This window comes from Myxocyprinus asiaticus, chromosome 21 (genome assembly GCF_019703515.2).
Source record: "Myxocyprinus asiaticus isolate MX2 ecotype Aquarium Trade chromosome 21, UBuf_Myxa_2, whole genome shotgun sequence".
Taxonomy (NCBI): Eukaryota; Metazoa; Chordata; class Actinopteri; order Cypriniformes; family Catostomidae; genus Myxocyprinus; species Myxocyprinus asiaticus.
This window is the reverse complement of record NC_059364.1, coordinates 34,563,124-34,577,955: the sequence shown is the minus strand read 5'-3', so window position 1 is coordinate 34,577,955 and position 14,832 is coordinate 34,563,124. Positions and strand designations below refer to the sequence as shown.

Sequence of the window (14,832 nt, the reverse complement as noted above, 5' to 3'; positions counted from 1 at the left end):
TGTAAAAGTAATATGAGAACAACTTCCTGCATTACTATGGACGAACGTAAATTACATGAACTCGTCTGTGAACGTCATACGCACGCACGGATGGGCGTGGTTGAGTTTAAAGGCGTGTCCTTCTATGGCAAAGTTCCATATCCATGATTAGATCAACGCAGTGTTTAGACTTGTGGCAGATTGTCCAAAAAAAAAAAAAAAAATTGTCCTTTTTCATACTGATTATTGTAATTGAAAGACTGAATAATCTGAACATTCGCCTCTTAAATAAAATAAAACTTGTATAGTAAAATATTTTTACCCGCCTGCTCTTTAAACTGTATATTTCACAATAAATCAGACTACATTTGACAGACCTGATGGAATAAAGACTACAATAGTCATTCATTTACTACAAAACAATGTGAGTCATCGTAGTCACATGCTTTGTATTTAGTTAAAGATTGTTTGGAATAATAACAGTCATGGAAAAGGGTGTTTAGCGGAAAGTATGAGTCCCACCCACATTATTTAAATATTACACTGCGTGTCCCACGATCCCACGTACGAGAACAGAAAGAGGTGCTCTGTACCTAAGAAGTGACGGCTCAGCCCATCTGTAAGTAACAATTACTCTTTAACGTTTTCTACCCTTAAACATGATATACAGATTTTGGTGTTTCAGTCGTGTATCTACATGTATGTGCTTTCGGTTTAAAGAATGCAAGTGGAAGCTCCTGTAGCCTCTCGGCTAGCTTATGTCTCCACCCATAGAACTATGCATACAATTCACATTTTTACTCTTATTTTATGTTGACTACTATCGACTCAAGTGTTAGTGTAATCGCCATTCTTCGCTTACTGTGCGCATTTGAGGATCTAAAGTCTGTCACATAATCTTTATGTCATTTGTTTATACGGTGGAAACCTGTGTTATATTGTTGTTCTTATATACAGTGAAGTAAATAACCGCCATTGTGGGATAAATTGAAATGGATGTATGGAAATCTGGTTGACCACATTATTTTGGTGCTGAGGGAAACCTAAACAGTGTCTTGTCATTCAGGCCTCAAGGGAAACCTGTCAAGTGCTGTTGAATTAGAGTAAATAATATTGTTAAAATGTTTCCTGCTCCTATTCTGTTTTTATTTTTTTGTGATACTAGTGTACTAGGAAGATATATGTATTTTTTTATTTTGCTAGTAAAAAGTAAAGTTTAATGGAGTAAAATGTAGTCTACTTTACTTCATGACATAATAATGATTAAGGTGAGTAAATTTAACTTAAACATTTAAGTTAAAAGGATAGGTCACCCAAAAATCATTTACTCACCCTAATGCCATCCCAGATGTGTATGACATTCTTTCTTTTGCTGAACACAAATGAAGATTTTAGAAGAATATCTCAGCTCTGTAGGTCCATACAATGCAAGTGAATGGTGACCAGAACTTTGTAGGTTGAAAAAGCACAATAAAAGCAGCATAAAAGTAATCCATACGACTCCAGTGGTTTAATCCATGTCTTCAGAAGAGATGTGATAGGTGTGGGTGAGAAACAGATCAATATGTAAGTCCTTTTTTAATGTAAATTCTTCTCACTGCCCAGTAGGTGGCGATATGCACAAAGAATACGAATCACCAAAAACAAAAGAAGAATGTGAAAGCGAAAGTGAAAGTGAAAGTGATTTTAGTGAAAAAGGACTTAAATATGTTTTTCACCTACACATATCATATCACTTCTGAAGATATAGATTTAACCACTGGAGTTGTATGGATTACTTTTATGCTGGCTTTATGGGCTTTTTGGACCTTCAAAGTTCTGGCCAACATTCACTTTCATTGTTTGGACCTACAGAGCAGAGATATTTTTTCTAAAAAATCTTTCTTTGTGTTGAGCAGAAGTTAGAAAGTCATACACATCTTGGATGGCCTGAGAAAGAGGAAATGATTGTTATGTTTGGTAACTTCTTGTTTTGTGAAGTCTGAAGTTCATTTTCTACACAATATTACTTGATAAACAGATTACCATTTGATTGTTACTGTCATTGTGTTTTGTGCATCAACTGTTGAGGTCTGTGTGTGCAGGCCTTTGTCTTGTTTCTAAAGCCAGTAATGCAAGGTGATGTTGTCCAAAAAACTACATAGCATGAATTAAGCTTTGTGGAAGGCTTCCTTATGTCATGTGGTACATGATTAAACATGTGTTTATAAGGAAGGTTCAAAATGTGAAATGTTCAGTAAAAGTTACTGAAATGTATAAACTGTATTAAGGTTCATCCATTTTTGGGTGAACTATCCCTTTAATACAGTTTACACACAATCTGTTTATTATGAACAGGTAATATTATGTAGAAAATGAACTTCAGACTTCACAAAACAAGAAGTTACAAAACATAACAAAATCAACAATAAAAAACAGTAAAGCCTTGCAATCTCATTAATTATTCAAGCCCGGTACATGCTGGGAACACCATCTTTGCAAAGTTAATTAAAATGTACTTATTTTATTTATTTGTGAAATTTACTCAAATTGGCGAATTAATACAACAAGGTTTTCTGCTTAGGACTGATACATGATGACTGTAAAGATAACAAACAAATATGAATAATATTTACTTTTAAGCTTGAGCATTTACATTTACATTTTTGAATTTAAGTACAAATGTAGAATTTACTTAATATTTTCAAATTCACGCTTAAACGTATTTATTCAATATAGAAATCTTTTCTCCTATATTTACTTCACCACAACATAATTTTTTCAGTGTATTTGTGAGTTTGTAAAGTTCCTATATATCATTTCTGCAACCTAATCTCAAAGATTGAACGTTACTATAACTAAATGTTTACAAGCTGACTTTTACGTTCCGACGCAGTTTCATGGTGAAATGAACACTAGAGGCACTACAACAATTGTGCATTTTATTTACTTTCACACAAATCACGACTACAACTGCTGATTATGACTTTATAATTACTTATTTTTCACACTATTACTCACACACTGCTATTTTATGATATCTAAACACTTTTACTCTTAACACATCATTTGGAAAATTATACATTGTAACGCTTGTATTTCAGACTCACCTACATTTACACACTTAATCCAATGTGATTAGCTTCCACTGTAGCTCACCTAATAGAGTGTTGGACTTTGGACTCAGAAGATCGTGGTTCGAGACCAGTCAAGCATTTAAGCTGACATGTGAGACCGATGATGGAGTTGCTTAAAAAAGTGCTTTTGTTTTTTCATTTTGTTTTTGGACACTATCGGTTAGGTTTAGGTGTTGGTTAAGGGTAAGGATATCTGTTTTCTTTCTGCCACTCATTTGATTTTAGATAACTATTGGTTAGGGTTAGGATAATGTTTTAGGTAAGAGAAGTACGTTTTACTCATTAAAGCCTCCATCTAATATTCATCTGAAAAAACTTATGCCAACAATTTAGTACTCCTGGGGGTCTGTGAGGAAGATATATTTAAAAAAAAATATCATCTTCTTAAATTTGCTTGGTATTTAATTTTGTAACCATTATACCATGTTAGTTAATATTCTTAACGAAAATGTATTATAAAGTATTATTGGGATTCCATGGTTAGCCATGTTTTTTTTGTTGTTGTTGTTGTTGTTTTTTTTCTTCTTTTTTTTTCTGAGCAATGCATGATATTGTAAACCCACTTGATGCCTGGATGAAATCAAATTCAGTATGTGATCAGTATGGAAAGTTTGACCATATACATTGCATCACATGTGTGAGGTGTGGTGCTTTTTATCAGCAGAACTCATCTCTTGAAGTCAGTTTGTATTGCTCCTTCCCTTTACACAACTTGTGTGTGTTTTATGACAGGTGAGGTGCCATGAGCAAATGCTCCATCACTAAGTAAAGATGACAACACTATGCATATTTTATTTTCAAATACATTAGGATTAGTTTACATGGTCATAAATACCAATGCAGTATGAACAATGCCTAAATATTATATAGGCCTAGCTGTTTAATTGTTTGTATATTAACAGTTGTTATTGATTACAATGACAGATCAAATAAACATAACAGGAAACACAGAATCACATTACATGAACCTAAACCCATTGTATGAACAATGTATAAATATTATATAGGCCTAGCTGTTTATATGTGTATATATATATATATATATATATATATATATATATATATATATATATATATATAATTAATTAACAATTTGTATTGATTCCAATGACAGATTAAATAAACATAACAGGAAACATGGAATCACATTTCATGAACCTAAACCCTTCCCTCCGAACACCCCCCCCACCATTACACAGACAAACACCCCAATGGCCTGACATCAAACCAACAATGACACGCAAATAAGCAAATCAACAGAAAGTATTCAGAAAAAATAAATAAGAAAACAAACAAATAAATAAATAAATAAAAAACAATAAGAATGCACACACACATTCAATATTACCCATCTCCCTCTGCCATCTCCCCCAGAGAGCCCTCTACAAAATCCAAATGCCTACCCCATTTTTTATTAAATAATCCCGTGTTGCCCAGCCTTCTACAAACCATCCCCACAAAAGCCGCCACCCTGCCCAACTCCACGCACCACTCCAGAAACGAGGGCACTCCTGCTGATTTCCATCCTCTAAGGATGACCTGCCTTCTGATCATGACACCAGCCAGGACCCAACTCTTCATGAACCCATCCCCTATGTCAATGACCATCCCATCACCTAGAACACAGAGCCTGGGGCAGAATGAAACCCGAGCAGCCAACCTAGTAATTACTATAGTTGTAATTATATAGGATGTAAATGTGGAACCATACTGAAAAATATAGTGCTACCGAATCAACTCCAGCAAAATGAGAAACACCGAGCACATCACAAATACAATTCTAAACCCTCAACCAAAATTCTTGAATCTTTACACACTCCCAGATACATGAGTTGTGTCCCCATCTTCTGATTGGCATCACCAGTAGGTGGGTGTGTCTTTGAGACCAAGTCTATACAATCTAGAGGGGGTCCAATAGAATCAATGAAAAATCTTAAATTGCATCAGATGCACCCTTGCATCTCTAGATGTAGACTTGATGTTTTTTAGAATCCTAGCCCACACTCCCTTCTCCAATACCAAGTTTAAATCTTTCTCCCATAATCTCATGAGGGAAGTAGAAGCTCCGTCCCCCAGACTCTGAATTAACAGGGAGTAATACACTGATGCCTCATGACCTTTTCCAAAGGCAGTAATGACCACTTCCAGAGTATCTGCTGCTTAAATACCTAAAGAACTGAGATCTGGGAATCCTAAAATGTTGAACCAAATTTTCAGAAGATCTCAACACTTCACTCTCATATAGGTCACAGAGCATATTAACCTCCCTCACGATCCACTCTGACCAACAGAAAGGGGATTTCTTAATACATAATTTTGGGTTCATCCATATGCTCGAGGCAACATTTTAATAAATGTCCGAATGAAACACTCTGGACACTTCTGTCCATACCGAGTGCAAATGTGAGATAGCAGGGTGTGACTTAACTACTCCAGTTAGATTAATAGAAAGGCTTTGCAATGGCAAAATAGGGGCAAGAACTTCCTGTTCAATACAAAACCAGGGAGGGGCTCTTACAGGTGGAAGCGACCAATGAGCCAAATGTCTGAGACTGAATATATAATAATAAAACAAAATCTTGGGTAGGCCTAGCCCACCTTTGTCAATCAGCCTATGTAATTTGTTGAAATGTAATCTGGGACGTTTACCATTCCAAATGAAGGACTTCGCTATGCTTTCAAATTGCTTGAAATAAGAGAGGGGGACATCTACAGGGAGAGACTGTAGCAGGTAGTTGAATTTTGGAATACAGTTCATTTTAATAACATTAATCTTCCCAATCACAGATAAATGTAATGAAGCCCACCTGTCCACATCACTCAAAAACCTTTTTATTAAAGGGTCAAAATTAACTCTAACTAAATCACACAAATTTGCTGGGAATAAAATACCCGAATACTTAATACCCTATTTGGGCCACTGGAAGGCGCACGGCTGGAAGGCCGTTACTGGGCAGTACGCTATCAGAGCCAATGCTTCGGATTTAGACCAATTAACTCCGTATCATGAGAATTTAGAAAAGGAATTAATAATTCTGTGGAGGTAAGGCATAGATCTAGTGGGGTCGGAGATTAATAATAAAATATTATCTGCATAAAGCAAAAGCTTATGTGTCATCCCTCCCGCCACCACCCCTGGAAAATCATCCTCCTTTCTTATCGTGGCTGCTAATGGTTCCAGGGCAAGACAGAACAATAATGGGGGAAAGAGGGCAACCCTGCCGGATGCCCCTATCCAGAATAAAATAATCTGAAATTAATCCATTTGTTTGTACCGCCGCTACCGGTGTCTATAAAGCAACTTAATCCATCCAATAAACCTACTCCCAAACCCATACATTTCCAAAACCTTAAAAAGATAATCCCATTCTACCATATCAAACGCCTTTTCGGCATCAAATGAGATGGCAGCAACCGGAGTCTGATCATTCGCCACTGACCACATGATATTGATGAAACGCCTAATATTATCAGAAGAGCTACGACCCCAAATAAATCTCGATCTACTTCATGCTCAGGAATTCCAACAATTCGGACGTTGTTTCGCCGGCTATGATTCTCAAGGTCTTCCAGCTTTTCCAAAATGCGATCTGCTTTGGTCGCTAGCGGGTTAACAGCTAATTCCCTCTCCGATGACTCCAGATAATCGATCCATCTCTCGACTTCCCCGATTCTTGTAACCAACTCAGAGTATTTCGTTTCAATCGCAGTAATCGATCAACGTATTACAGAAAGGCCCTCTAAGTCATCAACAACTTTCATCAGCATCACAGACATGCTCGCCAATTGCCACTGGATTTCTCCCGCCGCACCATCCAAATTGAGTACCTGGTCTGTGGGCCTGCAGAGGTTTCAGCTTGAGCATGTAAGTGTCTTTTAATATCTCCACAGCCCCAGAATTTTGAATACTTTGCCATGTTGACTTCAAAGAACAGATATGTTGCAGGGTGTATCGAATGTCACCGGTTTATGACATAAAAATAATTAAAAACTAGCAAAGTGCGCAGAGCTCACTGTTTACATGTCCGACTCTCGCATGGTGTCATGTGACTCCCCTAGATGTTTATTTTTAAATTCAGACAGTAACAAATGGACCGCTTTCTGAGGCAATGCATCAAAGGTCAGTGAGCAATATTATACTTGCAGATTTTTCCATGTCTTATCTTTTCCTATCGTCTTGTGTTATCCATATAACATGTGACCCATGTACTGTCCCTCAACAATTAGCTGTTTAGCATTGTTAACGGAGCTGGCCCTACCATTTCATTGTGTTTATGTAATGCGTTTCCCTGGTTTCTACCACATGGGAAATGTCCTGGGAGGCACACCGACTTTGCTCTTAGTGTTTGCTGAAAAATTGGGGGGTTTGATTTTGAGAACATAGGCAGTCTTTTCCATTAGGAGTTTATTTTTGCATTTCAAAGGAAAGGGTGAGATGTCTGAGCAGTTATGTAAGAAAAAAAACATGGGGGTACATTAGGCTAGTTTTTTGAAATTATAGATTGCATGGATATAACTTTAAAATCGCATAAAAAGTTAAACAAACTTGAACAGATACAAAAAGTCAAACAAATCTGAACTTTGTTTTACATTTTATTTGTAGAACTTAAACATATGTGTTTCTCGCTACACTTTGGACCACATAAAAATGTTGCTCTAGTTAGCTGTCCACCATCAAGGTGTTCAGCAGCAAATTGTCAGTTTTGTCACTTATCACTAAACTCAAAGAAAGTGAGTGAGGCTTCTCTATAATAGACTGTGCTTGCAAAGATATTTGAAAAATGAACCCATGAGTGGGCAACTGCGTGTAAACAGAATCAACGGTTGCACTTTTTACAACATTTTTGCAACATTTTACAGCACGTGTACTTCCAGTGTACTTCCAGTGTACTTACCCAAGAAAGTACTGACTAATATTAGGTAACTACATGTACTTAATATTGGTTAAATTTAGGGTTAGGGTTAGTTTTAGGGTTAGTACCTAGTAATTACTATAGTTGTAATTATATAAGATGTAAATGTGGAACCATACTGAAAAATATAGTGCTACCGAATCAACTCCAGCAAAATGAGTTTATACCATTTACACGGCTAATTTCTCAATCGGTATTTAAGTTAGAAAGTCCCCTCCAATTTGGTCTAAATTGGGAATATTATTAATCAAAAACCTTCTATAAATTAGTAAACTGTAGGAAACTTGGTTATTACCATATAAAGCAAAACATTATTTAAAGCTATAAACAGATAAAAGCAGTGGGTTATTGAGAGTGTTTTTTAAGCAACCCATGCATGAGTAGATTGCTCAGGAGAAAGTCCCATTCTCAAAACTCATTTGCTTTCATACATTCAAAACAAATGTGAAAACACATGTAAGAGCTAGTGTGCGCAATTTCTCTTTTTCCCCACCATATTCTCCTTAAGCCTTGTTTATACTTTCGAGGCTTAAGGACAAGACATTTATACTTATTTGGTGTCAGGTGCGGTCCCTGCGCTTATGTAAACAAAGATGTTTTCGCGCTCACACGTTTTCGTGCTTGCATCAGATTCAAATGGGTGAAGAGGTGAATTAACACTTACATTGTCAACCTAGTCTTAGAGTAGATGAGAGTTTTATGTGCCGTGTTCTACGTTTCACTGCAGCTTCCTGGTCAAATAAGCACTAGAGGCGCAATAACAACTGTGTGTTTTATTCACTTTCACGCAAATCATGAGTAAAATAGCTGATTATGACTTTATAAACACTTATTTTTCGCTCTGTTACTCACACACTGCCATGTTATGATATAAAAACACTTTTACTCTATCGCATAATAAAAAATATAAGCATTTTAACACTTGTATTACAGACCCACATTTACACACTTATTCCAATGTGATTAACATCTGCGGAAGCTCATCTGATAGAGGGTTGGACTTTGGACTCAGAGGACCTCGGCTCGAGACCAGTCTAGCACGAAAGCTGACCCATGAGACGAAAGTGATATAGAAGTGACACGAAATGACTTGGTTGCTTCAGTAAATGTGCTTATGTCACATTTGCAACAAAAACACTATCGGTTAGGTTAAGGTGTTGGTTTAGGGTAAGGATATCTGTTTTGTTCACCTCTCATTTATCTTTTAAGACACTTGGTTAGGTTTAGTTTAAAGTTTAAGGTTAGGGAAGTACGTTTTACTCATTAAAACCTCCATCTAAAATTCACCTTAAATACTTCGTCTGATTACAACATCATTTCACTCGCTTTTGCCACCCCCTGCTGGACATTTCACTGAGAAACTGCAGCCAAATGTGTAATGAAGCATGTAATTTTACTTTGCAAAAATATTGCCATGGTCACGTAGATTTTATGAGATCAGGCCCTAAATGTCTGTTCCTCACACACAACACTATCGCATGGCTTCAGAGGAAATGAAATATAGCCCAAGAGGGATATGCATGACTTTTATAGTGCTTTTATGTGCTTTTGGAGCTTGACAGTCACAATCACGACTTTCTCATCCCTCATTCTTGTGTTTCACGGATGAAATAAGTAATACAGACAAAAATCATAATTGTCTATTATTGCCTTTGATATTGTAATCGTGATTATTAATGTTGATTAAAAGATTACATTTCCATGACATCACAAGGCAGGCAACCGCGTGGTTCTTCAGATTAGCAGATTTTAATGATGGATACGAGCTGAGCTCCAGTTTTTTTAAAGAATCTTTTAAGCACTAAATATTGTAATAATGTTTGTTAATGTTAGGCCTCATAAAATATATTTTAAATGGATATCTATGAAGAAATAAATGTAGGTTTTTTCTGAACTATTGACAAAACCAGTTTAAATTTGCCTGTGTGACATGTAAGAGGTCAATACACATCCTCACACTTTAACACCTCTAAAGCCTGAGAAAGGTGGCATAAAATCTAAAACTACCATCAGACATGCAGTATGCGTCTTTACTGCTTAAATTATTGGTCCACGTAGAGGAAATTGCAGTTTGGAAAATAAAAACAGCCATTTGCAATCTGAGTTTGTTTAAATCTGCCAATAGCAGCTGTTGGACAATTGTGTCTTATTAGAGCAGATGCGATAGTAATGACAGTGGTTCGTGAAATATTTTTTATGTTGGATACACCTCCAAAACAAGCTTAGAACAGTTAAGATGAATTAATTTATTGCTATTTTATACTAATAAAATGTACATTGGCTTACTAATTAACATGACAAAACTAAATTGTTATTAAGAAAACAATTATAAATTGTACACAGAAATCAAGCAACAAAACAAACTCTCCCATTACAATGACTGCTGTCACAAACTGCATGTATATACTGTTTCAGCCATGTAGTTCAGTGTGAGCTCACTGCCGCTCCAAACAGTTCTGCACTCTCGCAAATGCTCTCATTAAAAACTAAGCTGTCTAATCAGCATAATAAATCGGTTATTTACACCGCATCTATGCCTTGATTAGAACGGGATTATTTTAGTTTTGTCAATTTTGCATTGTATTTACTATCAACGTTGCAACTTGTAAGTGAGCACCGCAACATGCAATGAATCCAAAATAATTCTAAAGTGCTTTTCGCTTTTGTTCTACAACTTTTTTCCGTTGTAAGGTGATATTTCTTCAGTATTAATTTTCGTGGGCCACCGCGAACAGAGGTGAAACATAAAGCAAGCATCTTGGCATCAGACTGTTCAAAACTTGCGCATTAGGGTCACTTGTCATTACTGATAGGACCTAGGACTAATTAATTGCGTCTCTGATTGGCCATTGCCGTGTCATTGATCAACGCTCTGTGATTGCTTAGAATTCTCAACCATTGCAAAAACATGTTGTAAATAGAAACCATTGACACAACCATAATCGTAATCGAGATTAGTTCTTCAATTAATTGTGTAGCCCTACTAATTAATGCAGTATCTGTTTTTTTTCACTGTCTGAAACTTAACTAATGTTTTCCCCACTTCCTGTGGTTAAATTGCCATATATACATTTCCAGGAGGAACATGCTCAACTCGACTGCACATCCTAGCACAGAAACTGATTGTGTGGAGCAGTGCATGCTTATTCATCACACGCGACATATGTCCCGGGCATAATAAACACGGGAGTGGATTTACTGTACAGAGGATAGAGACTTCACCTGCAAGCTGCAGTATCTCTTCGCATCACCCGAAAACCCTCACTTACTGTCATCTGAACCGGTGTAAAAAGCGAAACCTCGCATGAGAGACTCAACTTGTGCGCAATAAAGACAAAGGAAATCATAGTTTTGAGATTTTAAACTTCAGCAAATTAAACTGCAGCCTTAAATTTTTTTTAATCTGTAATCATAGTGTCTAATAAATAACCCTACTATTTATGTAATAGAAAGGATACAGAAAATAACAGAACAATGTAGATCCTAGTTTATTCAGATTATTTTGTTTTCAATGAAGAGTGTAACTTTTAATCATTCAGCAAAAAAGTAAGAACTGAATGCATTTTAGTTTGACATGAATGCTTTTTTCGTGACATGAAGTTGAAAAAAAATACTGTTAATCTTTAAAAAAAAAAAATGATAAAAAACTTGAAACATTTTTTCTTATTTTTTGATCAGATTATAGGGTGGGAGAGAGGGGGGGTGCAAAAGTTTTTCTTGTTTCAAAGGGGACATGACCAAAAAATACATGAAAAACCACTGGGTCAGATAATGCTCTTATGTAGAGTAAAACATCCTTGCAAGCCATCATTGTTTTTATTATTTTTTTTATACACTGAATCGGGCACAACGGTTCTCAAATCTGTTTGAATGATTCCTCAGTGAAACAGACTGAATTAGAATGATTTTTAAAAATCCTTATCTAGTAATCACATGGACTGGAAAGGTAATGGAAAGTCATGGAAATTCATTAGTATAAAAGTGTGGGAATCCTGGATTTAGCAACAAAAAGAAGCTCAATGAGATGGTAGGATTGTAGGGGCCTAATGGATCAAGGCTCTGTATACCCTAACTCTTTTTGTACTCCAACACATATTTGATGCATTTGTTAAAGGGAAAGTTTCTTACTGAATTTAAACTTTTCTGTTTTTGATTTGTGATCTGTAATCCAGATTGTGAAGGTTTGGTTTATACGTAAACAATTTTGGTGATGCATTCTGTTGTCTTTTCAGACACAACTATGAGCTATCCAGGTTATCCTCCCCAGCCCGGCTATCCCCCTCAGGCCGGTGGATACCCACCTCAACCGGGGATGTACCCTCCTGCAGCAGGGGGTTACTCTCCTCAACATGGGATGTACCCCCCGCAGGCGGGTGGATACCCTCCCCAACCTGGTGCTTACCCCCCACAGCCAGGTGCCTATCCTGGTCAGCCAGGGGGTTATCCTACTGTACCCACAGGTGAGTCACTTTAAAACCAAGAGGCATTGTTATCTAGGTAGATTATTCCATGGCTCTGTTCCTAAACCTTAAAAGCTACCTTGCTGTCTACTGCCTACATTGGCAACTACCTTCTAAGACAGCATCCTAAGTGTAATAATACCTCATATGTGACTGATTTGGAATGCTCTACGTAGGCAGCAACTCGGTGCATCATTCAAATAGCGCTCCTCATGTGAAGCGCACAGGTGACTTGACAGTTGTTTTCAATATTTGGAGAGTTTGATCTTAGCATGTTGCTGAGCTAGTGATGCAATACTGTAATATAAATATACAGCACACACAAATATTGGGTTAAAGGGTACATTTTTAGATGCTGCTGCCAATGTAGGCTGCTCACTAGGGTTTGGAACAGAGCCCATATGTGTGTACTTAAATTATTCTTTATAGCCTTATTTGCATTTGGAGTGTTTATGATGTTTTTACGGATATTTTAGTCTGTTCATTAAGTGTCATTAAACAAAGTGACACTTTATGTGCCAATGAACAGTGTGTAAAAATGTCAGTGACTGAATGTGTTTTGAGTTATAAACTAGTTTCTAGCATTGTCTTGCACTGACAGACATTTGTTTGCCATTCTTTTAGGGGCCCTTCTGTTGAGAGGCCCAGTGTTTTGTGTGTGTTTTTTGTGTCAGAGATCACATGGATTATGTTAAGCACATTAATGTTTCATAACATATTCTGTTGGGAAGCAACATTCGAATTGTTGGCTAGTGTGTCCCACATTTTCCATCTGGTTGATTTAGCTATTTTGTCATACCAAAATGTTTTGCTTTGTGTACCCGTTTACACACACTGTTTTTTTTTTTTATTTTGTTTTTACGAGTATTATTTTGTTAATACAAATTTTCAGAATCAAGCTCTCATTATGTAGTTTGTAATTATAATCCAGGTGTATTTGAAATCCAGTTCAACTGCATTTTTGTTACCTGAATTAGATTCAGTGGAATACAGTTACATCATATTTGGTTTGAATATAAAAGGGTAGTTGATATTTAACATGTCCGTAAACTTTTTCTTCATCAACATTATGATTTTATCTTAAAATGTATATGACCATTTTAGAGAAAGCTTTTATTTTTGGTGCTGTGACTGGTCTGCAGAGTGACAAATACATTTTTAGAGTACACATATTAGGCTATATGTAGTCTTTAAATTAATATGAGGCCATAAAAACTGCATGCATTATAGATTATAATAAAATGAGAAAATGCTGTTTAAAACTGCTTCAGATGAGGTATAGCATGTCACACCACAAGACATGTCAACTTCCTGGAAGTATCTCATGTTATCTAAATATGTTGTAAGGGATAAAAATAGATGTAAAGGATACCTCTAGCAGAAGTCACCTGGCACATAGCCTTTTATTACCATAACAAAAACCTACTGCTCTGGATTCAGTGGAAAGAGGATTTGAGGGTGTTTCTCTTTCATCATATCAAAACAGGTTCAGAACTGAAAAAGGATTTTATTAATTAATGTGAATGTTTGTTAATATTGTTACAAGCCAGAGAGCACAGAACATGATAAAACAAAAGTATATGTTTAGGTTATTATTAACCTGACATATGATACACATTGTGTCCTGGTATGTAAAGTCAACAGGAAACTGTTTGCAACTCATATTACTTTAGTAATCTGATATTTCAAGTGAAACAGGATTTTATTTAAAGAATTTACTGGATCATAAAAAGTGAACGTTATATACCAGAATGAAGACAGGGAGTTGGGAGATGTGGTGTTGAGAAAAAAGAGGGCTTGATGTCGTCATCCAAAAAGGAAAGTCGTTTCAGAGGCGTAGCAAGTTATTACATTTTGATGAAAGATTACAAAGACAGGCATACTTCTTTTTATGGGAAATCTTACACTGAGGAATTTTGCATAATATGACCAGGAACGTGTGTTAACAAAGTAAATGGAGTCAATTTTAATTTCGTGTTGACTTACTGTAAAGGGATAGTTCGCCCAAAAATGAAAATTCTTTCATCATTCCAGGTCGTGCTGAGTGACTCCAGCCAGGTCTCCTAAGCAACCAAATTGTCCCGGTTGCTAGGGAGGGTAGAGTCACATGGGGTAACCTCCTCATGATCGCTGTAATGTGGTTTGTTATGGGGCGCGTGGTGAGTTGAGCTTGGTTACCGCGGTGGATGTGCGTGAAACCTCCATGTCTCTGTGGCAACAAGTGCTCAACAAGCCACGTGATAAGATGCGCAGGTTGACGATCTCAGACGCAGAGGCAACTGGGATTCGTCCTCTGCCACCCGGACTGAGGCTAATCACCATGCGACCACGAGGACTTAAAAGCACAGTGGGAATTGGGCATTC

At 36.7% G+C, this 14,832-nt stretch overlaps 1 protein-coding gene across 1 annotated transcript in view; it reads left to right on the top strand.

The window, feature by feature from the left end:
• Positions 1-440: 440 nt before the first annotated feature.
• Positions 441-14,832, top strand: part of LOC127412097 (annexin A11-like) — a 28,503-nt gene continuing 14,111 nt past the window's right edge. The window contains exons 1-2 of the mRNA XM_051648173.1: positions 441-598; positions 12,241-12,468. Coding sequence (XP_051504133.1) covers positions 12,249-12,468 — 220 coding nt within the window. The 5' untranslated portion in view covers positions 441-598; positions 12,241-12,248. The remainder of the gene's footprint in view (positions 599-12,240; positions 12,469-14,832) is intronic.